A 26,861-nucleotide genomic window follows, 5' to 3' on the forward strand; every position below is an offset into this window, starting at 1 on the left:
ACGTAAATGGATGAAATTATATCCATATGATTCAACGAGACAGCTAAGGAGAGGCAGGTTTCTCATGCGCTTCGTCAAGATACAAAATTAAACACAGCTTGGCTAAAACATTCGCATTACATAGTTTACACATATCATTTCCAGTGTGAACCGAGATCCTTTTAGCAGCCAGCTTCATCTGCTGTGAATTGAGCATTAAAAAGAATCAAAGATAGCGAGCGGCTTTTTTTGTTTATAAGATGAAAAATTAATTCACACCCGCCTGCTTTGAAGCATCTTTTCTACTTTGCCTAATTTTTTTTGATTTATGAATGTGAGATATCAGTACACACACGCACACACATGACTGCGAGGGAGGGAGTGTTGTCCAGATGCGAATGAACAAGAAAACAGAGCAAGAGCTCAGCCGATAAATTGGTGGGAGGAAGTAGTCATGTAAATGACTAAAGAAATTGTTCTTAACAGCTATTTTGCACTCATGCCTGAATAGTTTTGGGGCCAGATTAAAAACTACGTGGATGGCACAACAGGAAGCATTCCTATGATGACTAAATGGGGCTCACATAATGAGCCAGCCCAGCTGTTTTGTTTCTCTCGCACGCTGTTTGCTGAAGATTGAGGAGGAAGTGTAGTGATGGGTCTGAACCCCTGCTCCCGCAGTGGAGGCCTGGCACGGTGCAAGCCTGGGTGCACAACAACACGGTGAGCTTTCATGGAAGCACTTAACCTGCTGTGATCCAGAGACCTCCGTTCAAATGTCGACCAGCTCTGCAGCCCTGCTTCACATTAGGGAGCTAAGATGTGATTTCCCCTTAAACCTGGCAGCCCGGGTTTTACGGGTTCATCAGGTTGAGGCGGAAAAAAAAATCCAGGGTCACGTTCTTATTGAGATGAAGTGAGCTGACAGGGAAAAGGATATTTACTGCGCTATCATGGAGCGTTAGTGGAAAAACCAAACGTAATTCCAGCTAAATTGCACTGGCATATTTAATTTTCCTTCTGGGCAAAGGATCAGGGTGTTAAGAAATAATTTTCACGTGGACATATTTTATACTTGACTGAATGAAAACAAGCCAAATCTGCAGTTCATTTTAAAGCAGTATTATTGATTGCATACATATCAAACAGCTCGTGCCTCAGTGACACGAGAGTAAAAATAGATCGGCAGCCTCGTTGCAAAAAGGAAAAATCGGTGGTTGCATTGAGTTTTTCTTCTTTGCGTGCTCAACCTCTGGGCCATGACTTTTGATTGCAAGGTAATTTCACAGGTCGCCTGGTAGGAGGCAACAGGCCCTCAAACAACCTCAGTCAAACTCAGATTGTGGCAAAAGTTTGCCGTCTCCTTTATAAAAGCAGACCGACTGCCAAGACACTGATCAGGTTGAGTCAACCTGTGCGGTGAGCGCAACTTAGCTGCAAAGCATCTTTTTGCAATAGGAGATTGCCAGCTGTATTCCAGTTACATTGCTAAATAACAGCAATGTCATTTTGCAGATAATCGCCATCCTGCAGTCGCTATTTGAGGAGAAATTTCTGAATATCTGTGTGGTTCTGGTTGGACTCTGAATATAAGCAGTTAATGTGAATTTCTGAGTGTGAAGACGGCAACAGATTTGTGATTTTTGCTGAATTATCACAGCTATTTGCATTATTATCATGCACAGATTGCATGTAATTGTCAATTTGACCTCATTCAATTGGAAACTCATTGCAGACTGACTCCATCTTATTGCTGTTTCATCACTGTCTTACTGCACAAAAGCTGCTTTGAAGAAAACACTGCGATCGGTTGCCGACCTGGTCGCTGTTTTCAAAACCAATAAGACCAACAGTTTACTGCACTCAGTCGCAGAACTGTTGGTCCTACGACTGTCCTCTTTAGCAATGTAGTGAGAAACACTATTGTCTCAAAACTATTTCTTTTCAAATCTGTTCCACATCTGGCTTAATTTAATTGTTAAAGAATTGATTTGGACAGTGTCCTTGCATCAGTGTTCCCTAACGATTCAATGACCGCTGTGTTTGAGAAGGATTCTGGGTGTTTATTTTGGGGATGAGACATGATCCTATTATGCCTCCGTTCAGCTGCTGAAAGAGCCATCCCACTTTGTATCATGACAGCAGGGTTACAGTCGCAGCAATCCTAAGCATTTATAATGGCTAATTAGAGAGCAACACAAAGCTTGCAGGGCCACGGCCATTAGTAACCATCAAGACATTAATTATAAACCCATTCACGAAATCCGAACCCGCCATGAAAAAGACAGACTGGGGGTTACGCAATGAAAATCCTAAACATGATCTGTGTTCCGAGCCGGCGCCTGGACTGATGTTACTGGCAGTCAATGCAGGATCCTGTTTGACAGGCCCATGAGCTACGGCATCCTCTAACACTCGGGCTTCAATCTATTCAGCACCTTTCACTCACACTTGCCTCCATTCGCACTCTCGCTTTCTCTTGCTGTCTCTCTTTTACCCTCTTCAGCCAATAAGCTCCTCTTGCACTGCAATGGAGTGTTTTATACCTTAGTGCAGTGGTTCCCAAACTTTTCTTGCTGGGCCCCCCTTTGTTTTACAAGAAAAATGTTGCGTTTGCGCCTTTCATCCACACGTAAACGGCGTTTTCGGTGACTGAAAACTGAGATTTTTAAAAACTCCTGCCAGGGTGGATATTTTCAAAAACTCCGTTTTTGAGTTTACACGTGGACGAGGTAAATGGAGAAAACGCAGCGTCAAAGGTGTGCGCATTTTTTGACGTCACACTGTGCGCCACGTTATTGTTTCGGTGAAATGAATTTCTACAATGGCGGACGTAGACAAAATACTTACTGTTAATTTTACTCTCTGCAGTGTTCAAATGCTTACACACACACAGTTACTGTCCCTCCACACATACGACTCAGTTCTGCTTCTATGCGCCATCTTTGTTTACCCTTTCCCACCAAGGCTGACTTCTGATTGGCCAACATTTCTACACGGATAGGAATATAGCGCCACCTGCTGCTTTGGCATGTTCCTAGCAGCGTTTTCCTTCGTTTTTGGCTTTTATGTGTGGACGGGATTTTTTTTTTAAAAACGAAAACGGAAAATCTTCGTTTTCAAAAATACCCGTGTACGCGTGGACGTAGCCTTAGAATGAAGTTGGTTTGGAAACATATGCAGCGATGCTTCATCTCCTGCTTTGTGTTTCTGTGGGCGCAGCGCTAGCAGTGTCCAAACGTTTCGTCCCCCCCCCCCCCCCAGGGGGCGGGCGCCACACTTTGGGAAGGTCTGCCTTAGTGTCTCCATTTTTTACTGTTGGTATTGGGGGATGATAGACGCCAATTCACCAAGAGCCAGTGGTGACAAAAATAATTACATTTAATTGATGAGATTTATGACTCTTATTAATTATTTGACACATGCTGTAAAACGAGTCCAATGTGACGATTAGTCTGTTTTTACTGGCTCCAACCAGCCATCCATTATTTTCTCCTTCTTCTGTGACTTTTCCTTTTTAAGCGTAACTCGAATTCTTTTATACTTTAACCTGCCTTGTGTTGATCTGCTTCCTCTTTACATGCATAGCCCTTAATCTCGCAGACTGAAAACCTTCCAAGAAAATGTGCCACCCTGCTTGCTCAAAACGTTGCACGTCTTGGGACTGGATTTCATTTCAGTGCTTTAAGGCTGCTGGTAATGGAGAAATTGGCATCTTTGCACATTGCCACAGGTCTGGAAAGATGCCCCTGCTCTGACCACAGTTCCTGACATTAACCATTTATGCCCCAGAAAGAAAAAAACACGCCCACTAGTTAACCACAGCATCTACCCAGTAAACCAAAGTACATTGCCAGTAGCTGTTTTTTAACAGTATAAAAGTGCTTAAGTGTTTATTTTGTTAAAATTTGGATTCTTGCTGCGGTCAGAGAATAGTTCATACTACAAGCGGCCAAGTTTTATTTTCATTGTGATGCAGACACGCACACTCTTCTCTTCTGCATTCCCTTTTTTGTTGTTTCAGCCGATAAGATGAATGTTAGTTTTCCATCTTGCGCAGTGATTTAAACGTGTGTGTGACGACCTAACATAACGAACAGGAGGAATCAAGCGTTTCTGTACCGCACAGGCTTGTTAGGTAAAAAAAAGAAAAGAAGTGAAGGCCCTTCTCCCTCTCTGGCAAACTATTCCACACAACCCAAGAGTTGACACAGCTGTCTAAAGAATCACGCCTACTGTGGCACACACTGGCAACTCTATAACTCTGACGTGACAACAAATAAACATTGCTGAAGGCCAGAGAGTTGCCAATCAAAATACTTCCATGCCAGAAGTGCTATAGTACTGAACAAAAAACATGCCAGCAAAATTAAACAATAGGTCAACATGGCACCGTGATCGACACCAGCCCAAGGACTCGAGGAGGCTGAAGGGGAAGAGAGTGCATTTATGCAACCCTCTGGAGGGGGACCAGACCACAAAGCCTTCTGGGTAAAAAAGCTGCCGCCTAAGAAATGTGGTGCAACTGCGATGCCGTGGTGCCCCTAGATTTGTTCACTCCTCGCCGTGCCAAGTGTGTTCTTTTCTGCTCTCCGTGGGCTTCGAGGTCCAGTTTCCAGTTATGTGGATGAGGCTGGTTGCAATATATCAGGCCGCGCTACACATTCGATGTGTCGAGTCCAATCATGTCTCGGGCATTCTCCGCAAGCACATCGCCATTCATTCACATTTCAATAAATCACTCGACCACATTTCAGTATATAGTTCTCAATTCGTATTTTCAATAATGCAGTCGACACTTACACGTCTGTTCAATCAGAAGATGCATTTACTGCTCTGGAAAACCGCTCCAGTCGTTCCTGTGCAATTACCGTGCACTCAGCGATCCATCAATAGCACAACAAACAAAAACAACAATATTCTTCTACTCACTGGTATTCTGTGGTAGATGTTTTCATATTTATAGAATATTTCCTTCAAACTTCTCATCACTCTTATGTTTATCTTAGGTGTAATACGAGCACTTACTGAACTGGCCCGTTACAACATCTTCCCAATATACAACATTTATTTCCTAACTGCACTTCAGTTCATGCATGACCTAATCTACATTTCTTGGCCTTATTTTGTTAAAAAAGAAAAGAAATTGAACGGGTGACTGATGCTTTGTTTGTTTTGCCTCTCGTATGAATCCAGAGCAAAAGGGATATGATTTAACTTAAAGGCTTCTCAGTACTACTGTCATTCTGCCCAAATAACAAAAGCAATCTGGTTCGAAATAAACCTTTTTACGTTGATGTTAAACTAAATCCAAAGCTGAACAGATTGAACATGAAACAGATGCTTTTAAAAGCGAACAGCAACAAAGATCATTAAGGACATAAAAGTCTATGGGAGAGAGGTAAATCCCTGCTTAAATATCAGTCTCTGTGGTGCCAGTTCTGCTGGGTCACACAATCATAAAATAGGGTAATAGGAAACTGAAACATATTGTGTATCCTGACCTTTTATGTCCTATTGAGTAATGCGTTGCTCCACTGCTTTCAATCAATGCTTTGCACCATTTTCCACCATAGTTTAATGCTCTACCTCGACTCTTTCATTGGAATCTCTCTTCAATCTTTGGAGGGCAACGTAAACACATATACACGGTCTCACTTTGGAAAGCTTGATCGACCTGTATCAAAAGCTCGAGTTCTGTGCAGCAGCCTTGCTAATGCTTCAAAAATGCTCTTAACGTCTGCATTCAGTGCATACCAAATCACTTGTCATGCATAATGCCTTGTGATGAATTCTGGGCAAAAATGTCATTTTTGGGGTGACATCAGTGGAGCTGGATTGCCTGTCTGGCTCCGTTTCTTTCAGCCTTCACTTTTTCTCACAAACATTCAAATTAAACCCGGCACACTAACCACAGAACACCACGGTGCATAATTTAAACTTGACACCCTAAACGTAAACATGTCTTTCGCTGCATAATTTACTCGTACTTCTCCTGGTGTTTATTTTGTACGGTAGCAACTCAGTTTCACATATACGCTGGCTGCAGGTCTTCGCAGGTCTGGTGCCGTGTACGTGCCCGGGTGGGCGAATGGATACTGCCGCCTTGGGGTTGTACTGTGGCCCTGACACTAAAGTAGTCCCGGTGTGTATAAATGTCCTTCTTATTTGCTTTTTTGGTTGGAGATGCGAGGATGGCTCGGGGTAGATGTTGCTCTGGAATAAATACTCTGCAGTGACTTCTGCAGCACAGACGAGTCAGCAAAAAATAATTAAAAAAAAAGCAAACACTAAGAGATTTACTTCTGTTCCACAGACACAGAGCACACATACTACAAACCAGCCAGTTTGGTGGGTGTTTACAGAGCGGCTGCTGTGGCACAAATGTGTCTGGCACAAAACAAGGCCGGCGTGTGAATACGAGAAGTTGGAGAGGATGGCAGCCTCAGAAGAGAAAGAACCTGTTATGCCTTAGCTTTATAAAATACCACAAACTGTGGCTATAATTATCTTTGACTGTTGCAGAGAAACGGTTATGCACACATAATGCACATGATCCGTGACTGTACACAGCGCGAAAGCACTGCTACTGAGCGCTAACAACCAGGGTCGTTTTTAGGAGTCTAGAAGGGATTTCACAGATCTTCACCATCAAGCCATCCTCTGTCTGCTCCATGTATCCCCGAAACAGCCGTCCGAACATTGTGGAGACCTCAGACACACAATCCGGCTTCGTATTGCTCATTTATTAGTAAACTGATCTGCCTCAGTAGAGAGGTTAAACCAATTATGGTTGTGGATGGAACACAATTATGACACAATGTCTGTGCAATGTATGACCAGCCGCTCCTGATACCGGAGTGTGGTAAAAAGTTTGAGGAAATGGGGAAACTCAAAATACGGCATTCCAGAGAAATGCGATTAAAGTGTGATCACATGAAGCAAATCCTGCATGCTTTGATCAGGGTAAGAGGTTGAAGGCTGTAGGTGACCTGGATACAGATTTCAAGAAATGCTCGATTGCTGATATTGTGATACATTGTTGGTTATTTCTAAAAGCAAGAATCAAGCATGAACCGTTCAGGGAGTTTTGCCACTGTGGACGGTTGTTGTTTAGCTATAGACGGATCTCAGCTGACCCTTCTCACCCTGGACACAGTCTGTTTGACCTGCTCCCCTCAGGCAGGAGGCTCCGGTCCATTCGCACCAGAACCTCTCGCCACAAGAACAGTTTCTTCCCCTCTGCTGTTGGACACATGAACAATAACCACATGATTGTCCCCGCCAATAACACATGACCCTACGCTGTGTCACTGCATCATTTCATGTTTGGCACTGATCACCACCTGCACTCATGTATATATCTTTCTACGTAGCACTCATAATTCTTATTCTCATGTATATATCTCATGTATATCTCATGCACATATCTTTCTTTCTACATAGCACTTTAATTCTTATTGTCTGCACTGAAGCACCGCAGCAATTTCCTAATGTTGTAAACCTCAACATCTGGCAATAAACCCATTCTGATTCTGATTCTGATTCTGATCAGACCTGCCCACGCACGCACTGGTTTACATCGCTCTGTCAAGTGTGTGTGTAACTAAATAACAAACTTTTCCTCCAAGCTAAAAGCTCACATAACATTCTGTCCTAACGCATTTTTCTCCAGTTGCAAAACCTCTACACAAAGCAGCTCCAATCCTGCAGTTTAGACACGTAAGCTGGTGACACTTTTTGCAATGAATGGGCCCAAATCAAGCAATTTTCCTCTGTACAAACAATCAGTGAGACAAGTTGTGGAGCTGGATACCAACCAAGCTGCATTTCTGGTGTGCCACCGGCAATTTTTACATCCGACATTTGATAAAGAGGAAAAAAAACGACTGTGAAAACTTGTTTCAGACCTGTGGTGCAATAGCTGAGAAACATAGCGATCCCACTTTGACATGCTAACGCGTGTAGAAACAACTGAAACAGAGTTAAATGATTTGAGATATTAAATGTTGAAATAAAATGAAAATGAGAAAATCTTCAACTTATTTGAATCAGATTCTGTTTCAGTGCATATTAAATATTCTAAAGCATGAAAATTGGCATTAAAATAAACAGATTATTTATGGCAATTTTAACCCACGAATGTGCCATTAGGCAGTGATTCTTTATTGTTTTTTATTATTTTTTATTAAATGATAAATAATCACGTAGACAAGAAAAGATTTTACCCCAAGTCACTGCTTATTATTAGAATAACTTTTTAGGAATTTGTGCCCCCAGCGTTTTCATTTTTCTTCACCGTGAAACGTTTCATTTAAAATATAAAATATTTTTCCCTGTATGTTATGCAGCTCGGGGCTGGCAAACTTTCTAAAGTACATGTACCCAACGGCAGCATAAAATTACATTTAATATTTAAAAGCAAGTCTAGTGATTATATCAATATTTAATCAACTACAAATGTTGTCTTTAAATAAAGCACTAACCATACAGATTAAGGAGGGGAAATAGAGGTATATTTTGCCATTGTGTAGATTGAGTGTGTGTTGAATACATCAAAGCAGTCTTATGTTCAGATCTGAACAATAAGGGAAAGGTGGGGTGATGCTGGGAGGGAGGCTCTTGAGTACTGGACTACATTACTGACAAAGATTGACTGGAAAACTTTTTCGGCCTGACAAGCTCTTGGCCGGGGCTCCTCAACAAGGAAAACAAGCAACATTCATCTATCCAGGGCTTTCATTTATATGCCAAAACATCAGTGGCAGAGCCCCTTCGCCAGCAATTTCATCATATGACTATCACATATGGACAGTGTTGGGTTACTAATAGCATGACGACTGGACTGCCAAGCAGCACTGCTGATATGACAGGAAGACAGAGGATGGCCACAGGATGGAATTATGGGTTTGTAGAGAGAAATTATGTCGCTACCTGATGAACTCATTTGCCTGGGGAATGAATGACAAAGCTAATGCTGAAAATTATTTAATGAGTAGCAGAGGGAGCTTCAGATGAAGTGCTAAAAGTTGATCTCTTCCAGGTCCTTATTAGGTCCTGATTAGGTTTTTGCGTTTGCGCCAACTTAACAGACTAGGAGCTTTCTTTCCTGAGCATGGAGTTACTCCTGACATGCTAAACCATTGCCTTTCTCTTCTGTTGACACTGATTACTTTAAATGAGCCATACACAGACGTATCTTCTCCCTCCATGTGGGACTGAATATGCGTGTGCAGCTTGCAGCGTTTGTTGGACTTACAGAAACACAACATGTTGTTTTGGTAATTCGGCTTCCTTGTGTGCCACAGAGTAATCACGCACAGACATTTTTATTTTGGGATTTTATTAAAGAAGCTTTGCAGGATTCACAGTTCAAAATAATCCGTATGCATCTTATGGTGGGCTTCGGTGCACCTCATAAACAACAGGTGGACATGGTTTCAGTGCTTAGAGCCATATTGGGGATGGAGGCACTGACATCATACAGGTGCAGGAGTAGAAAAAGACATTTCTGAAGCTGAGTGCTTAGAGCAGTCTGAGCTTTTGGCTTGTTCATATATTGATCTTACTTGAAAGTTTAATATGAATACCTGTGAATGGAGTCAGAAGCTGGGCTCAGAGATTGTGGCCTCTAAAGTGTCCGAGGCTCATACGGGCACATTAATATCTGCGTCACTCGCCACCCGCTGCTCACACAGCTCCAGTTTCAGGCAGCATTCAGAGGAAAAGTCGGGTCATGTGCTGAACCTCAGTTTTAATTAGCTAATGGCACTCCCTGTTTTATCTCATGCACCTGAGCTGATTGCTCACAAAAGACTCCATTTACTCCAGGAAACACACGGCATCTTGGCAGCAGGCTGCACTCTACATCTGAGCGTCTGCTGCAGAGGGACGCAGCCACTCTCTTCCAAAAAACAGTCTAGTAAATCTAAATATATATGTTAGCTGGTTTCACACCAGTGAAGAAAGAGGAAATTCCATGATCTATGCCTTTTTCCAGCAGGCCTCAACATCCAACTTTCCTTCAACAAGTCCTTTGACTGTGTGTCAGTCAGAGCGAGCGTGTGTGTTGGTGTTTGTCTCCGTATACACACATGTGCATACGTTTAGAAAGAGCGCTATTAAGCAGCTAATGCTGGCTGGCTTTTGTCATTGTGAAATGGAAGAGCGGCTCTTTGACTCGCCTTTAGCAACACGAAAACCTTTAAATGTATCATTTTATAGAGACGTTTGAAATAGTTAAAACGTCTCCTTATGTCACAAGATCCTACTCAATCATTTTACCTGAAATACATAAAACATATATATTTATATGAAGCTTTAATAATGTTTCCATATGAAAACAAAATTGCACTTGCCGTGTGCTGCGCATAATTCACCGCATCAACAGTGTTTGTTCTAAAATTACAAAGTCCTTCTGAAAGACCATTACTATGACATTTAGCACAAACAGCTTGGAATAAGCAACATTTTATTTATGCTCGAAGTGCAGAATGAATCCTGCATCCCGCCGCAACATAAGCCCCTTTTAAAAACATTTAAAGCGCACCAATGTTTTAAAATTTTATGAGCACATTTTTCTCCAACATTTGATCTAAACTGCTTTGCCAAACCAACCAAATAAAGAGCACAACACTGTACTCTTGCCTGAAGTCACTGTGCCATGTAAACACGCCGCCCTTTGCACACAGAGCTTCAGCGGTTTAAGAAAGATGTTTTCTGAAGTTCATAGCTCCCAGTGCAGCCTTCAGACACTTCAAATCCACAAGGCCGGCCTCTGACAAAGAAGAACAATATCAAAGTCTAGGACCATGACAGGGCTGCTCTTGCTGGATATATTTTTAATATTTATGCAGACGCAGGAAAAAATGCAATAAACTAAAACAACAAGTGAATTAGGCATGAAACACAACAGGATATTGCAGAGAGATTATGTTGTTTCCTTTTCGCCCGTGTGTCCCTCGGCATTTGCTTGCCCTGTGCAACAACTCAGGGCTGGCTTTAATTGGAGGGAATAGGAACAAAAAATATTTTCTAAAAAGGTAGCGCAACATTTTAAGAGCCTCAAATTCAGTCGTCGACTTATTTCTCAAATGGGACATTTGGTAAGATATTAGCCAGGTGACAGACCCACGCAGGGGACGAGGTACGACTGTGTGTTGTGATAATGACTTTTTGCCGTCAAGATGCAGCATGAAGCGACTCCTGTGCAGCTGCATGAAGAAAGTAGAAAGAGTGTATATATGGAGCAGGAGGGGGGGGGGATGTGTTATGTTTGGATGTCGGGCAGGCCTCGCTTCATGAGCGCCTGCTGGAATCTGCCGCTAGAAAGATAATAAAAGGATTAGCCCTGTTGTTTCTAGAGCATTTGGTCCTAAAACAGAAGGTCTCATCTGTTTCCTCTATATGAATTGCTCGAATTCTTGAATGCCTTTGTCTATTGCATGAGCACAAGGAGCACAAGAGGCATCAGTGCTAGTGGAAAAAAGCGCACGTACCCAGACACCAGAAAAAGAAAGAAAGAAAAACTAAGAAGGTACTTGAGACGGTTTTCAGACGCACACAGAGACACAAGGTTTCCAATGAGGGCAGAGCATTTACTTAAACGTGTATAGACTACAAAAACACAAACAGAGTTACAAATACACACACACACACACACAGAGTGTGTTTATTTTCCCAGGGCCTCAGAGTTTATCTGCTGAAGTCCCGGATCAACATACATTAAATCCCAGATGATTAGATGTGTTGATGCAAGCTTTAAATCATTTCTTATTTATGTTGGTTTTTTCTGGGGGGAAACCACGAGTGTTACAATTCATTGTACTGCACATGGAATCAATACTTCCTATTGTGAGAGTGATTCAATGTACTGCCATTGCCGTGACTTTGTTTTTTCATGCATTGAGCATAAACAGGAGGTTAAGGTGAGTTTCACAGTGACTCACATCCGCAGACAAAGTCCAGCGTCGTGTCCACACTGAGACGAATTGTTCTCTCACATGTGGTAAACATCTCCAAAAACACACCTCGGCGCAACATTTATGCACACCTATACGAAACGCATAAATCTGCTGTGTGTCACCAGACGTGCTGTGCCTGCTGTGCAAACACACATTGCTTTAATGAGCAACAACAACAACAACAACAACAAAAAAGGGACAAATGAAAGCCTGTAATACAACGCAACGCTGAAGCTGAATTAACAGTTTAGGCACGAACAGCAAATTACTTCCAAATTTTTACTGAGCCAAGGAAGCAGAGACACTAATACCCCAGAGTGACGCAAAGCAGGGAGAACAGCAGCAACAGTTGAGTTTGTGTCTTTTTGCCTTCGGTCAGCAGATGTGTAACAGCAAGCAGGAGAATTAGTAGATTCAGCATGAATGTCTTAATTAGCGCACAAGGACGGTAAAACCAGCCTCTCCCTTTAGTTCATTTCACAAGCCACTGGTTTTTTAGGAAAACAAACAAGATCTGGAGAACAAGGCGCTACAGAAATATAATACATTTTTTCAATTATCATTTGGATTTGGATGAATTCTTCAACCTGAAGAAGACCGCTGACAGAGAGAGATTTGGGTGAAGCCTCCGTGTCTCACTTCTCCAGACTACATTTCTCCTCATGTTTGCCTTGGATATGAATCCAACTCACTTAATACTTGTGGGACAGCTAAACTTTTAAAGCTCCCATTTAATGTGGGCATTGTTTGGTTATGTTAACCACATGCGTTGGCTTTTCACGACTGAATCCCTTCTCAAAAAACGAAGTGCCCGTGAAAATAAACACGGCTTCTTGTTACACAAATTGTGCACTAATTGTGTATTTGGACTGAATCGTTTTAAAGGTTGGAGGGCATTTTCCATTCGTGAAGGGACGCTGGGAGGTGACAGCTTGACGCTGATTAGTGTGTTGATTTGTGCAACCTGAAGCCTTACCTGCAAATACAACCGCAAATCTATTTATGCTGACGAAGGACTGCTGCTCTTACGGCATTTCACATCTCCAGTGGAAGAAAAACTCTTTTGTGTTTTGCATGTTCCACTTGAAATACGGGAATTACAATCATAACTGTTTCTCAACCAAAACAAAATGAGAGTTTCTGTTGAAATTTAATCAGCAGTGAAGCAAGGCCAGTCCTTTTTTTTCTGGATACAACATGTATCTTTCTGAGAAAAAAAATCTTCTTGAATTACTGTATTATGTTGTGAAATATGTGCTTGTATTTAATTTAAACAAAAAAAAAATCCAAGATGGTTTCAATTATGAGATAAACTACACTCATATTAAAGTAATAAATACAACGAAGACCTTCAGAAGGAATAAGAACGCTGACTACGAGGGGATGTTTTACAATATTCTACGTATATGTTTTGAATCTTTTGGCTTTGGTCTGTGGTGGGAGAAGAACTTAGTGGTTTATGATGACTCACCATACACTTGTTGGGTTTCTCTCCAGAATGGACCCTCATGTGAATGAGCAGCTTGTAGCGTGCATTGAAGGGCTTGTAGCGCCGAATACAGCCAGCCCAGAAACAGGTGAAGTCCTCACCTTTGCGTTGGTCGATGTGGACCTTTTCAATATGTCTCACAAGCTCCTCCTGCTGCTCAAAAGCAGCACTGCAGTCAATCCAGCGACACACCTGTTTATCCACCAGCCCTCCTCCTCCGACTTCTTCCGGCTCGGGGGCTGCGTGGGCCACCGCAGGGCCTCCTGAGGTTGGCTTGAGTCCGAGGGAAGAGCCTGGAGTTGTCTGCTGGTTGTGATGGTGTAGTGGGCCGTTGGGAGTGGGCCCCACATATTGGTGCAAGTGGTAAGGCGGAGGCATGGCCGATCGAGGTGGGTGGTGAGCGTGACGAAGATTCCCACTGCGCCCACTTAAGTGATGGTGATGATGATAGTGGTGCTGAAAGAGTTTGTCTTCGCTGGGAGAGAAGTCGTCGAGCGGTTCCTGCTTGAGGACAGCCCCAGATCTTTGGCCCCCATCTGGGAGACCCCCACCCTGAGGCCCCGAATGCAGAGTCCCAGACATCAGGGCCCCACTCATCAGTAGCCCCAACCCGTCTGAGCCTCCTCCTCCTCCTCCCTCAGCTGTTCCTCCAGCCCCACGCCCCTGCAGCATGGAGCCCTGCTCCTCGCACAGCCCCAGGCTCTGCCCTTGGCCTTGCTCCGGCTCCCCTAATGACACTGAAGAAGAGGATGAGGAAGAGGAAAGAGACAACAGGCAGGTGGCAGGTGAGGACAGCTGACAGCTCTCCTGCAGTGCAGCCTGCTGGGGGCTGCTGTGTGGTGGGGGCCTCTGGGGGGCTTCCCGTGAGCAGGAGTTAGAGGGTGGGGAAGCAGTAGAGGAGGAGGAGGAGGAAGAGAAGCCGGCGCTGCTGGTGTTGCTTGGCGAGAGGTTAGCACGGAACCCGTTGACGCAGGCGACCATCGACATCTGGGAGGAGGAGCAGATGATTGCGGTGATATTGATCTCCTCAGAAGCGGTGCCAACAGCTGATGGGGAACCGGTGGCAGCAGCGGCGGTGGATTGCGAGGCCAGGGACAGGCAGCGTCTCTTCAGACTGCCAGCGCTGAGCAGCCGCGCTGAATGACGGGAGCCAATTGGAGACAAAGCCAGCGGGGAGGAGCCATCTTCATTATTAAACGGTTGTCCTGCGTCTCCTGGCACAGCGCTACCTACACCGCTCACTGCACATACGCCATTACCGCTGTTGCTAACATGCAGTGACCCAACCATCTCATCCCTGGCCACCTCCAAAACTTGGCCTGCAGCGTGGGCCTGAAATCCAGCCTGAGATGAAGACTCCACGTTGGAGATCTTGTAGCCCATCGAGCTCTCCTGTTTGACTGGGTAAGGGAGAGAGGAGCGAACGCCGCTGGCGCCGCAGCCCAGGCTGGGTGAGGCCCCTGGCAGGGTCCTCCCGAAGGCAGAGGAGGATCTGCGGGGAGAAAAATACAAAAGGAATGTGAGCACTATTAGCTCAGTGCCTGTTGACAGACAGGCTGGTTCATCCTTCCCACCAACATCGCTGTCAGTGTTCTGCCTTTTCATACTGTCGTTTCATACTCTATTTTCCTTCAGTTTAAAATGAAAATCACGTAAAAGGTCCCAATAACCTAAAATATTTCAGCTGAGCCTCCCGTATCAGAAGGGAGTTATGGATGGAATAGACCATGACAAGCGAACAGCAACAGAAAATTGTTGATAATCCAAAGTGGCTTTTTTTAATGAATAAATGAAAGAGGATCTTCTTGTAGTGAGGGGATATGAATGGGCATTTAAGACTAATAATAGAGCGAGGGGGAGGGTTGGATGGCGACTGAGACCGAGAGGCCACTGGCTGGTGTGTCCATCTGACGGGCTTTGATGACACAAAGGGGTTAAACCCAACCCAACAGTGGGGATAAATAGGGAGTCACCTGTTTTGGTGGTATAATTGCAGCCTATGAAGGGTCACCATTTACAATACTGTGTATTATGGTGGGAATCTTTGCCTTGCTGAATGGGGAACCCAGGTCATGTTTCTCCATGCGTTGCTGTGATCTCCTACATAATCATTCCTGTCAGTTGGCTCATTATGGATTTTGTCCAAAGCCCCTGAGTGATGTGAGAAGAGCTCTCTTTTTCCCTGGCTGTCGTCTTTGTCTCTTCCCCAGAGCACGCCCAGGAAAAAACAGCACTAATGCTAACTGGGACAGGAGAAAGCCACTGGCAGGCCTTGTCATCATTGCTGTTAATAAAGACTTGACCCCTCTTCTTATTTTTTTTCTATTCGGTAGCCTCATTTCCTCTTCGGCTGTACTGGAAATATTGAGAGACAATACGGGAGAAATGAAAGTCTGTCCAGACGCTTTCAGCCGGATGGCTAAGACGAGAGAGAGAGAGAGGAGTCGGGGGAGGGAGAAGGAGGACAAATCCACTTCTGCCTTGACCAACAGTAGTCACAATTTGCACACGGAGGAATTGCATTAGTGTAGCATAAATGTTGTACTTCAGTGTGTTTTATGAGGCCGCTGGGCAATGCTGTCTAGCAACATATGTGTGCAACTGATTCACAATAGCAAACATAATGAGAACCATATTGTACCTGCATATTGTTAGTAACACTACACCAAACAGGAAACATTCAGAACTGGAAGTGGAAAAATATGATATCAAACGGGAACAGTGACACTTCACCTGGCGTCTTGATGAGGCCCATCCTGCAGAAGGAGGTCAGGTGTAGGTCTGCTGCACTGGAGGCTCTGGGAGTAAAGCCCCTCCGAATGACCTCCCGCTGGAAGCAGCAGGCTCTGCCCACATCGCATCAGGGGGCCCTCGGCATTGCCCAGCTCAGCATTTGCATCCTTCTCTGAGCAGTAGGTCCCATTCACTGGAAATGGACAGAGATAATATTACTAAATAGTCTACTTCACAAACTGCACACCTTTTGTCAAAGCAGACCAACACATGCGTTGTGCGTGCTGATATCAAGGTATGGTTTTAGCTAGAAGAACACTGACCCGATGTTACTCTCAAATTAAAAGTTGGCTAAAGCTAAAGCTCAGTGATCTGCTGACCGTCCTGGAAAAAGAGCCAGCTGAAAATAATCAGTTTACAATGGGATGCATGCAATCACGGACATGTTGAAACTCTATTACATTATGAATATTCTCTCGAGGAATAGTTGTTGGCTGCCTCAACTATCACCGCGTCGAGTGATACACAGAGAGCTCTTTGGCAATATCCGACTGGTGGCTGTAAGAATAACGTCACATATTAGTGCTGGAGTAACGAAGAAATTCTAATCCAAATGTCATTTTGGAAAAAGAGCTAACTCAGCCAAATGAAGTGAAACTGTTTTATCTTTCAAGACCTTTAATTAAAAAAATTAAATATCAATCATTTTAATTGTTATCATTTATCACATTTTATCATTTATTTGTTTCACTGGCTAATTTATATTTTGTAACAAGTCTAATGTAAGTAGGCGGTGAGTTAACATAAAAATCAAGAGCTATTGCACTAAACACAAAGATGTTTATCATCTCAGAAAAAATAACAATTAAAAATATACAAATAAATAAAAGGAGCATAACTGCTGAGGAGTTAAGACAAAATTCATTTTTCTGACTAAAGAAAAAAAACAGGAAAATGTGTTAAATTCAAATCTGTCATAACCTGTCATTTTATTCAAATGTGTTTTTTAACACGTTTGTCTAATGCGATTACTTGATGAAGATTGCATACTTTATGATTGTGGCCATAAATGTAATAAAAAAAACAAAGAGAGGGATGAATGTGAGAGAAGGGAGGGCTTGGTGTATGAGGAAATGTTTTTGAAGGGTAAGTCGATATCCCCACGCTCGTGTGCAGGCGACTGCGCGTCCCCTGTTCCAACTTTCTTAACTCAATTTCTTAAATTTAATTTTCTGCTAACAATATTACTGATAATGTTATCACACACTACAAGCTATAATTAATAAAACCAACCAACTATTCTGTATGTGAAAGAAAACATTAAGAAGGAAAAAAAGACAAAAAGCACGTAAAGGAGAAAATCTACTAAATGTAGTGAAACGTGCAAAAATAGGGATTTATGAAAAAGGAAAAAGAAAGGCGTAAGAAAGCTATTACAACATTAGTAACAGATGGAAAGAGAACAGAAGAGAGAGAGGGAGGGAATGTTTTGGAATATGGGAAAAAGGTTATAAGAATGAACAAAAGACAAGAGAAAACAAGGGCACTTTGTGGTCATGTTATCCTCAGTTTAACAAACATATTTTCACATATCCTTCCTACAGCTGACGAGCCCAAGTCTCCGCTGCGTTTGTCTTTTCGTGGGTCACAGCAGAAACACAAAGAAGTAGAGAAAAGGCAAAGCGAGCAACGCAAACAGTGCAGCATCGCCAAGGGAACAACGCTGCTTTCACTCAAAACTGTTAACAGAAGGCGAGATGAATTTCAGCTCTCGCCTGTTTTCAAGCAACACAAATCACTCTGTTTATCAAAATCTGGACCGCTCCACTTTGTTTTATTTCATTTATTTATTTATTTTTACCATTTGTTGGCCGAGCATCTCACCGGTTAGTGTATACAAATGAGTTTCTGTATGAAATCTTCAAGGCCCGACGATGTGAACCAAGCATCTCCCCGCCTTAGGTTAGAAATCAATCAGGCTTTGACTGAATGCACATGCACTCGCACACATATGTCCTAGTTACCAGCCTTTATTAATAATAAAAAAACAAAATACGAAATACGAGACAGTGTTCATTACTCCCTTCCACAATAATGATGTTTGCAGGAAAAGAAACGAATTACAAACAGAGATAAACAAGATAAATATCTAGAAACGATGATAACCTGTCTTAAAATTGATTTACAATAACAGGTGCAGAATTCATTTGCTGTTTTGCAGGACAGTCTAAACAGAAAGAAAGTGCACCCTCTGTCACTTCTAAGCTTTTATATATCAGGATATAATAATTTATGTCCTTTGAACGTCTTTAAATTAGGGACATATAACCTGAGACGAACAACATAATATGACGTAGTTCACCTCGTCATTGTCGATTCAATGCAAAATGCAGAAGCATTATGTGAAGAACTAAGTACACCCCAAGATTTAATACACTGTCCAATAGACGGTCTCGCATTTGACTTTAAAACACTTTCACGTTTGGCTCAATGACTGCAATGACTGCAAGACCAAATCGTCACCCCTCCACCACCTTGCTTGACAATTTGTATGAGGTGTTAGGTTTTCTCCAAACGTGGAGCTGTGCATTATGGCCAAACATCTCCGCTTTGCTCTTTCAAACTTTTCTGAGAGAGGAGGCTTTCTCCTGGCAGCCCACTCAGTCTTTTTCTATTTGTACCGTCAGAGATGAAGCTCTTGGCTTTTTTACATTTCTCTCATCACTGCGCAGTCTGACCTGTGTGAGTTTGCTGGGACATCCACTCTTGGGAAGATGTGCATCTGTCTTAAGTGTTTTCCTGTGAATAATCTTTTCACTGTAGAATAACAGCCTCATAAATAACCTCCCAGCAGCTCACAATTCAAAAGGGTGTTTTTTTATTATATTAAAAAAAAATGTGCAGGAAAAAAGAAATTCAACAGTTGTGTTTTTAACTCTTAACTACAAACCCAATTCCTAAACACTGGCCCGTGATCCTCGGGCCCTCAGAGGGAACCGCATTAAAAACAGGCATGATTCTGCCATGGAAATCACACCATGAGATTGGGAACACTTCCAGAAAACACTGTCTTAAACACAGTTCACTGTGCCATCCACAAAGGCAGGTTTAAAGCAAAGAAGAAGCCATGTGAGTGTATCCAGAAACACTGCCGTCTTCTCTGGGCCAAGCTCTTTAAAATGGACGTAGGAAACGTGGAAAACTGTAATTTGGTCAGATTCTTTTTGGAAAATACGAGATGCTCCGTTCAAAAGCCTGTATCTCTGATGCTATAGGGGTGCATATGGAGTTAGCAGCCTGAACATCTGGAAAGGCACCATCAATGCTTAAAGGCATATACAGGTTTCACAGCAACAATGCTAAACCCCAAACTGTGGCTATTGGTGGTAGAAGAGCGCTCGACTGACCTGGGGACTGCACCAGATGAAAACATCTGGCACATAATGAAACAAAACTATGACAACCCAGGACTGTGGGGCAGCTATGATTCTATATCAGACAAGAATGAGACAAGTTTCCCACGAGTCCAACAACTGGTCTCCTCAGGTCCCAGACTTCGTTAAAAGAAGACGAGATGTTACATAGAGGTCCTGTCTCATCTGTTTCCATCAAATTCAAAAGTTTGTTTCTTTATATATTTAAAATATGCACAGCACTGCCCTTCATTTGGACAGCAAAACTCTTCTGTCTCTGTCCTTTTCGGACTAGGAAGTAGTCAGCAGGACATAAAACCTCTTGGGTACAAAGAAAGAGCCACGTGATCCAAACAGAGAAATATGAACTATGACTACATCTGTTTGCCCAACCTACAAACCACAAACTGAATAAAATTAATGATGATGTGACCCTGTCAAACACCGTATAGACTTTAAAATTCTTTTGCTTACTTTTAAAATTTTAAACAATTTGGCACCCAGTTACCTGACTGAACTCCTCTGCTTGTACAAGCCCAGGAGGGCACTAAGATCATCCTGCCAGATGCTCTCAGAACAACTTAGATCCCGGCTGAAGCCCAGAGGTGATCGGGCCTTTGCAACTGCAGCACCTAGACTCTGGAATAGTCTCCCCGCTTCTATTCACAATTCTGAGTCTATTCATTCTTTTTAAGCGTCTTAAAACTCATTTTTTTACTTTGGCTTTTGGATCAAATTAGTTTTAACCATCATCAGGCCTGTTTTATGTCACCTTTGATGTTTGTGTGTGTGTGTGTTTGTTAACTTTTAATCTCTTGCTGTTTTTTGCTGATTGTTAAGCACTTTGATCAACCCTGTTGTTGGTAAATGTGCAATATAAATGAATAAACCTGAACCTGAAACCTGATCGATTAAATATGTTTGAGCAAAAATTGTGTAGAGCAGCAAAACAAAAAAGCACTGAGCACATGCAAAGTAATCTACAGGTGTTTTTTTGTGTATTCTTTCAGTAAAAGTTACACTTACACAAAGTTTTATTGACTTCCTATGATCTTATGTGGGACTCTACACGCAATTTTCCAGCAGTTTCCAATTAGATGTAAAGTATGAACATACTATGCTCCTGTGTCCAATATTCACATCCAAGTATTGCTTAAGTAGCCCCGTATCCAGGTGTTGCAACTCAGGGGTTGTCTTCAACAAGAGGCACCTTCTGATTTTCTCCAGGACATTGAAGTAAAAGTGTTTCATGAGTGTTAAAGTTCTTGATCCCTTCACTGCAGAGAGTTGGAGCTCCAGTGATTTAGAGCTTTGTGACATTAACAGAATCAGTCATGCTCTGGTTGGGGAAACAGCAGCCTCCTCAGCCATATGGAGGTTTGGACCAAATCCAAACGTAAAATCAGTTTATATTGAATGTGCTATGGTAATTCACTGTTGAACATTTCATTGTGTGTTAGAGCCTAGTTTGATCAGGAGGTGGGAGCCAGATAGAGCATCAGGGACTGAGGTGAAATGTAAGACATCCAACAAGAATGACAGGTGAAGAGTGTGTGTGTGAATGAAAGAGCGAGAGGTGATCATTCTCTGGATTATGCAGAGGTTATGACTCGCCTATTGAGCGAAGCAGCTATGCATCATACTTTACATTCCCTTGGCTCTGAGTTTGAATTTTTTTCTTGTTATGTTCTGGAAAACACTTGAGAAAGAGAAATGTGTGTCTGTGTAATCCATTAATATAGTTGAATGGATCATGGCTGAGCAGCCTATACGGCTTCATCACAAGCTCACAGGCAACACAGCCGTTAAATAGAGGAACAAAGAAATGAGCCAGCAAGGAACAAGGGCAATATCCGAAGCTGGAAACATTAAACCAACATGAAGAATCAAAACCTGCAGTCCCTCAAAATGGCTACTGGACGCTGGCTCCAAAACGAAAGCCAACTGATCCCCACACACTCTAAATTTCAAACGAGCAGACATAAACAGGTTTATAGCCTGGAACAAAAACATCTTTTCTCTCTACAGCTAACTTCCCCTTTCATATTTTTTGTTTTACCCATTAAAATTATATTGAGGCAGTTGTGCATTACTAAAGGTATGACCAGACTGACTGATGGATGCTGACACAGGCAGCAGCAGCTGTTTGCTGAGCTTGAGTTCAGCAAATTTGTGCTATTGCACTCAAGTCTGACAAATATATGGCTTACTATGAGGTTAAGTCCACTAAAAGCCCATAGAAGATGTGCTTACTGTAGCTTAAGTACAGGGTGGGCCATTTATATGGATACACCGTAATAACATGGGAATGGTTGGTGATATTAAAGTCCTGTTTGTGGCACATTAGTATATGTGAGGGGGCAAACTCCTCAAGACGGGTGGTGACCATGGTGGCCATTTAGAAGTCGGCCATCTTGGATACAACTTTTGTTTTTTCAATAGGAAGAGGGCCATGTGACACATCAAACTTATTGGTAATGTCACAAGAACAACAATGGTGTGCTTGGTTTCAACGTAATTTTATTCTTTCATGAGTTATTTACAAGTTTCTGACCACTTATAAAATGTGTTCAATGTGCTGCCCATTGTGTTGGATTGTCAATGCAACCCTCTTCTCCCACTCTTCACACACTGATAGCAACACCGCAGGTCACCATGGTCACCACCCGTCTTGAGGAGTTTGGCCCCTCACATATACTAATGTGCCACAAACAGGACTTTAATATCACCAACCATTCCCATGTTATTACGGTGTATCCATATAAATAGCCCACCCTGTACATTAAATTCCAGAAATGTGTGTGTGTATTAGGTCCGAGTCATACTGAGCTAGAAATCGGTTAGTGACCATCCAGCAACCACTGGTTGCTGGGAAAAAAATTATATTCTGTGAATCGTTTGCGAATTATTGCTGGAGGCTGTTGAAAGTCACTAGCATTGGCTGCAAGGGGTGAAGACGGAAAAGCTTCTTGTATTTGTTTCGGTTGGCTAACAGGTTGACATGGTCACCAGCAAGTTGCACAGCAGACAGCAACTTGTCTGCAAAAACATGCAAACTACTTGCCGAGTGTTACTGAAACGACGAAAAGCGCTGTGCAAATTGGATATGGAGATTACTCGTGTTTAAACTAAACGTATTGTGAAAGGTTTTGTTTGCGGTCGTAAAGTTCAACTTTTAATTAAGCCAAATGTTTAAATTTCACTACAGCTCAGACAAGTCGAAGTTGAACTCTACTACCAGTCAAAATAAGCAGAAATTAGGTTTTTTTGTCTCCGATTTCACCCTGTGACAACCAGCTGCCATTCAACAACCGTTTGGGGAATACACAGCAGCCGGAGGTGGGGCGGGGTTTGCCGACTAGTCCCTAAGTCTGTCTGGCTAAGGCATTAGTTAGCACTATTTAGCAGCTAACTATGCTAGCCAAGCTCTTAAGTGTCAACCAACTTCATTAACCAACACATTATTTTTTTTATAGTAAATGTTAAATGTAAAAACAATTCGCCTTAATGCCCACTCACATCTTGGGCCATCTGACCTCAGGAAATCACATGTTAGGTCAGGGCTAGGTTTCACAATGAGCTCACCCGAAACCTTGGCTGATTGTGACCTACACCCGTTTTCACACCTTGGCTCGGGTGATTAGGTAGAGGATCATTAGGGGGTCCATTCTCCCTCTCGGGGGGACACTCCCACAGGGCTTAAATCTGTGACTCTCCACCATTTGACCCTAGAACTGAAGAAGCTTCTCGGATGAGAGGTGAAACATCTTCAAGCAACTTAAAGAAGTCCAGACGCTTTTCTTTCCAAGCTCCTTAGACTACGATGACCTGGATGACTGAGAACCTTCACAGGCGTAAAAACAAAATCTTCAAGAGGAAACTCCAAACCTTAAGTTGAACTTGAACTAGTACTGTGTCCAATCCCGTTACGCACTACAGAACAAGCAGGGTGGGATGGTCCTCTGTTATACACGGTTGCAAACATTCAGGCCCAATTAGGGAGTGATGCTGTAAGGCCGTGAGATCAGGAAAGCAGGGGCAGAGAGAAAGAGGCAGGGCAGCGCCAGAACCACCAGGGGCAAGTGCTGTTTTCAGTACGAAGAGCATGTACAGATGTGCTGGCTCATCCCAACAAAGAGCCACTGATGTTAGCATTGCCAACTAAAGACAGAGCCACAAATAAGGAGTCTATTGTTATCTGTCTCTTAAGACGCCACCCCCAAAAAGAAAAAAAGGTCTCTTCTGGGAATGACAGGAAACGGGCCCTCTTTGTAACAATGTCTAATAATACTCTTACATTCAAAGTGGTATCTTCTGTTCCATAAATGTCATCACATGGTTTTTATTGCTCAATCTGCCTCCTGTATAATTAAAGCACCACGTTCCTTTCAGTGCACATCACTAAAGGATGGCAGTAAACTGCAGAGCTCAATGAGATGTATAAGAGAGGAAATAAGACTAAAGGAGCCAGCACGTATGCTCCATTGAACATGAGTATATAAACTAATCCCTCAAATAAGATTGCAATTATAACTGGATAAACGGGGTTATTGGAGAACTTGTTTTGGGACGTGTTTGATTATTTTTTGGCCGACTACGTGGCGAGAAATAAAGTTCCAGCCACCCGTACACTCCGCCTGCTCTGATGTCATCCATTTGTCATGCTTCCTCATTTGAAAAAAATCCCTTGGGAACACAGCACACAAAGTTATAAAGATCAGATGCATCGTGATCGTGAGTGGAAAGGGCTTTCTAATCCTTTCCCCGCTGATTAATGTAGCCGCTGTGGCCATGGAGGCTGAACATGAAGACAATGGACAGGAACAATGAATGAATGCAGACTCGATAATTCTTATAATTAGGGCACGACTCACTCTTTAGTGGAAGGTTGTGGTCACTGTGACTGTGATTACGCTGATTGTTAAACACGCTTCACATAACTGGACGAATTTCACGTAGCGGCTCAGGGCCAGTTAGGGTGCGCTGCAACTGTACACCTATTCAGGCTGCCTGCAGGGCTGATGATCAGAGTCATGTTCAAATTCAGCAGTGTTGTGCCTTGGCTAAAAAACTCTCGCCTGACCTCAGTGACTAATAAATGACTAATAAAGCAGAGCAGACATGTGTCTTCAATCAAACAGAACTTAACCCCACTGAAACAACATGACTATTATCCCAAGATACTCCGTTATGACTGCATTACCATACAAAGCATTCCAATCTACACAGTACTGAAAAGATCAAACCACATCATTACATAGTTTCAAGTCTGTGTCGCTGTCTCCCTATATGAATCTCTCTCCCTCCGACTCTCTTTAGTCTCCATGTTTCTCCATAGACAGTACCAGTCGGTCATCTGATCAACAGATGGTCTGGACAGGATTGTTAAGTGTAATTGGTGGTAATCTGGGGCCATTTTTTATTTTGGTGACACTTCATTTTCTATAATTCTCGCCTCTCCCTTTTAAGTCACCTAAGCAGTGTGTTAAGTGCCAGAGTGAGACTGCACTTGTGCCAGCGTTTAATGCGTTCAAGTCTTTAGAGACATGCAGGCCTCAATGAAAAGCAGATGTGCAGATGGATCGAGGGTTTAAGGAGAGGAAAGGGGAGCGATCGGAGGTGTACTGTACTTAAAGCAAGGGGAGGCTGCTGAGGGGGTGTCGGAGAAGGAAATGGGATGTGAGGAGTGTGATGCAAACATCTGAACCCGAGGTACAACAAGCTGCCAAAACCGCAAGACAGATGCCTCTGGAAATCCAACGTGACACCTCGACTGGCCCCACTTTGGCACCATAAATCATAACATTCAGCACATAAACAGTTAATAATGATCATTTTATCCCCGTCTGCCCCAGAGCCACCACCTGCCACGGTTCTCCCCCCATCATTCCTGTTTCGACAGGAGACAGGTCAGCGCATATAAGTGAGTGTCAGCAGACTGTGGGTCTTTGCGGTGGGATGCTCTGGTTGTGCGTGTTGTCCGGTGCAGATGTTGTGTATTAGCATCCAAAGCCTTTCCCGACTCCTCTGAATCTCATAACTCATATCTATATTTGTGTCTGCGGCATAGGCCCGGAACTTATTTGTTTGCTTAGAAATGGATGTTTGATTGAAAACCTGAGGGCACAAGTAAATGAAAAATAACAACGTCTAGGGAGGAAGCTCCTCTTAAAGCAGGTGCCGAGTAAAGGGAAGAAGAAAAACTCTATTAAATTACTGGTGCAGCACAGAAATGTCAGTGTTTTCGTAGCAGGATTACAAGAACCAGCAGACATGAGAACCTTGGGAGGATAAAAAATCAATTGGTTCTGGCGGATTTTAGCCCCTCACAGACCAGGTATCTTTGCTTGTCACCGTTTTCTCATGCTCAGCTTGGTCACATAAAAACCGAAGATTACATGCAAGAAAGCCAAACGGGCAGGTTCAACCTCAGAGTGAAGAAAAGAAGCGACTGTGTCCGAGAAAAGAACAAAAATCAGCTGCGTTAAGAAAAGTGTAAATAAAAACTGAAACAGCATATCGTGGATACGACTGGTTGTTCCTACTAAGTGCCTGCACAGTTTCAAGGCGCGCCGATAAACGCAGCGGTCGGTAAATGATTAGCTCTGCTGTCTTTTAGAGAAGAGAGAACATGTTGTGAGAAGCAGGGGTCCTCATAATGCCAGGCTCTTCAAATGGAGCACTGCTAACCGCAGTCATGAACACAAACAAATAGTTGGCAGCCAAAAACCCACCATCTTCATCCCCACCCACCCCATTCCAGTGCCAGCCTGCGCACCAGCCAAGTCCCAAAGACCAACTGCTTTGACTAAAAGAGTCATTCAAATCCCAAACAGGAGAGAATGCTTCAGGATTATGTGACTCCAGATACACACAAACATTTATCTCTTTATAGTTTTTATATGTGTGAGAGTGAGAGGCTGGGATCACCCCTGATGTCCTCCCTGATTTACATAATTAAAACTTTACACTTGTGCATGTCACCACCTGGTGGTAGCATTTTGTCACTGGTGGCTCCCTCACAGGCCATCATTTTTTTTTTGAGAACAAAGATTTGAGCAGGCGATCCCTAAGGCTGAAAAAGAAACTGGGATTGGATGAAAGCGGGGTGGGTTTAAATTTTAAATAATAGCTCATATTTTATCGGTTTTGGAGGCACTTAAATTTAGTAAAAAAAATAAAATTAGATGTTACTTTAAATATGTTCATTTAAAGGCTTTACATAAATGGAAAAAACTTCCACGTCACAGCTTTTCTCAGTTATTAAACGGATCCGTTTCTATC

The 26,861-nt window shown here is 42.9% G+C and overlaps 1 protein-coding gene across 4 annotated transcripts in view; it reads right to left on the bottom strand.

Moving 5' to 3' along the window:
- The window catches only part of glis1b (GLIS family zinc finger 1b), an 82,312-nt gene that overhangs the window by 30,933 nt on the left and 24,518 nt on the right, over positions 1-26,861 (bottom strand). For 3 of the 4 annotated variants that reach the window (XM_085266453.1, XM_085266451.1, XM_085266450.1), the window contains exons 3-4: positions 16,165-16,357; positions 13,414-14,923 (exon numbers count right to left, since the gene is read on the bottom strand). In XM_085266453.1, the coding sequence (XP_085122579.1) occupies positions 13,414-14,923; positions 16,165-16,357 (1,703 nt within the window). Of the gene's footprint in view, positions 1-13,413; positions 14,924-16,164; positions 16,358-23,162; positions 23,244-26,861 lie in introns of those variants that run through there. The other variant, XM_085266452.1, reaches the window with a different exon arrangement.

Source organism: Mchenga conophoros, linkage group LG23 (assembly GCF_057382185.1).
Source record: "Mchenga conophoros isolate Kocher_MC1m ecotype Shallow Benthic linkage group LG23, M_conophoros_male_GT1.1, whole genome shotgun sequence".
Lineage (NCBI taxonomy): Eukaryota > Metazoa > Chordata > Actinopteri > Cichliformes > Cichlidae > Mchenga > Mchenga conophoros.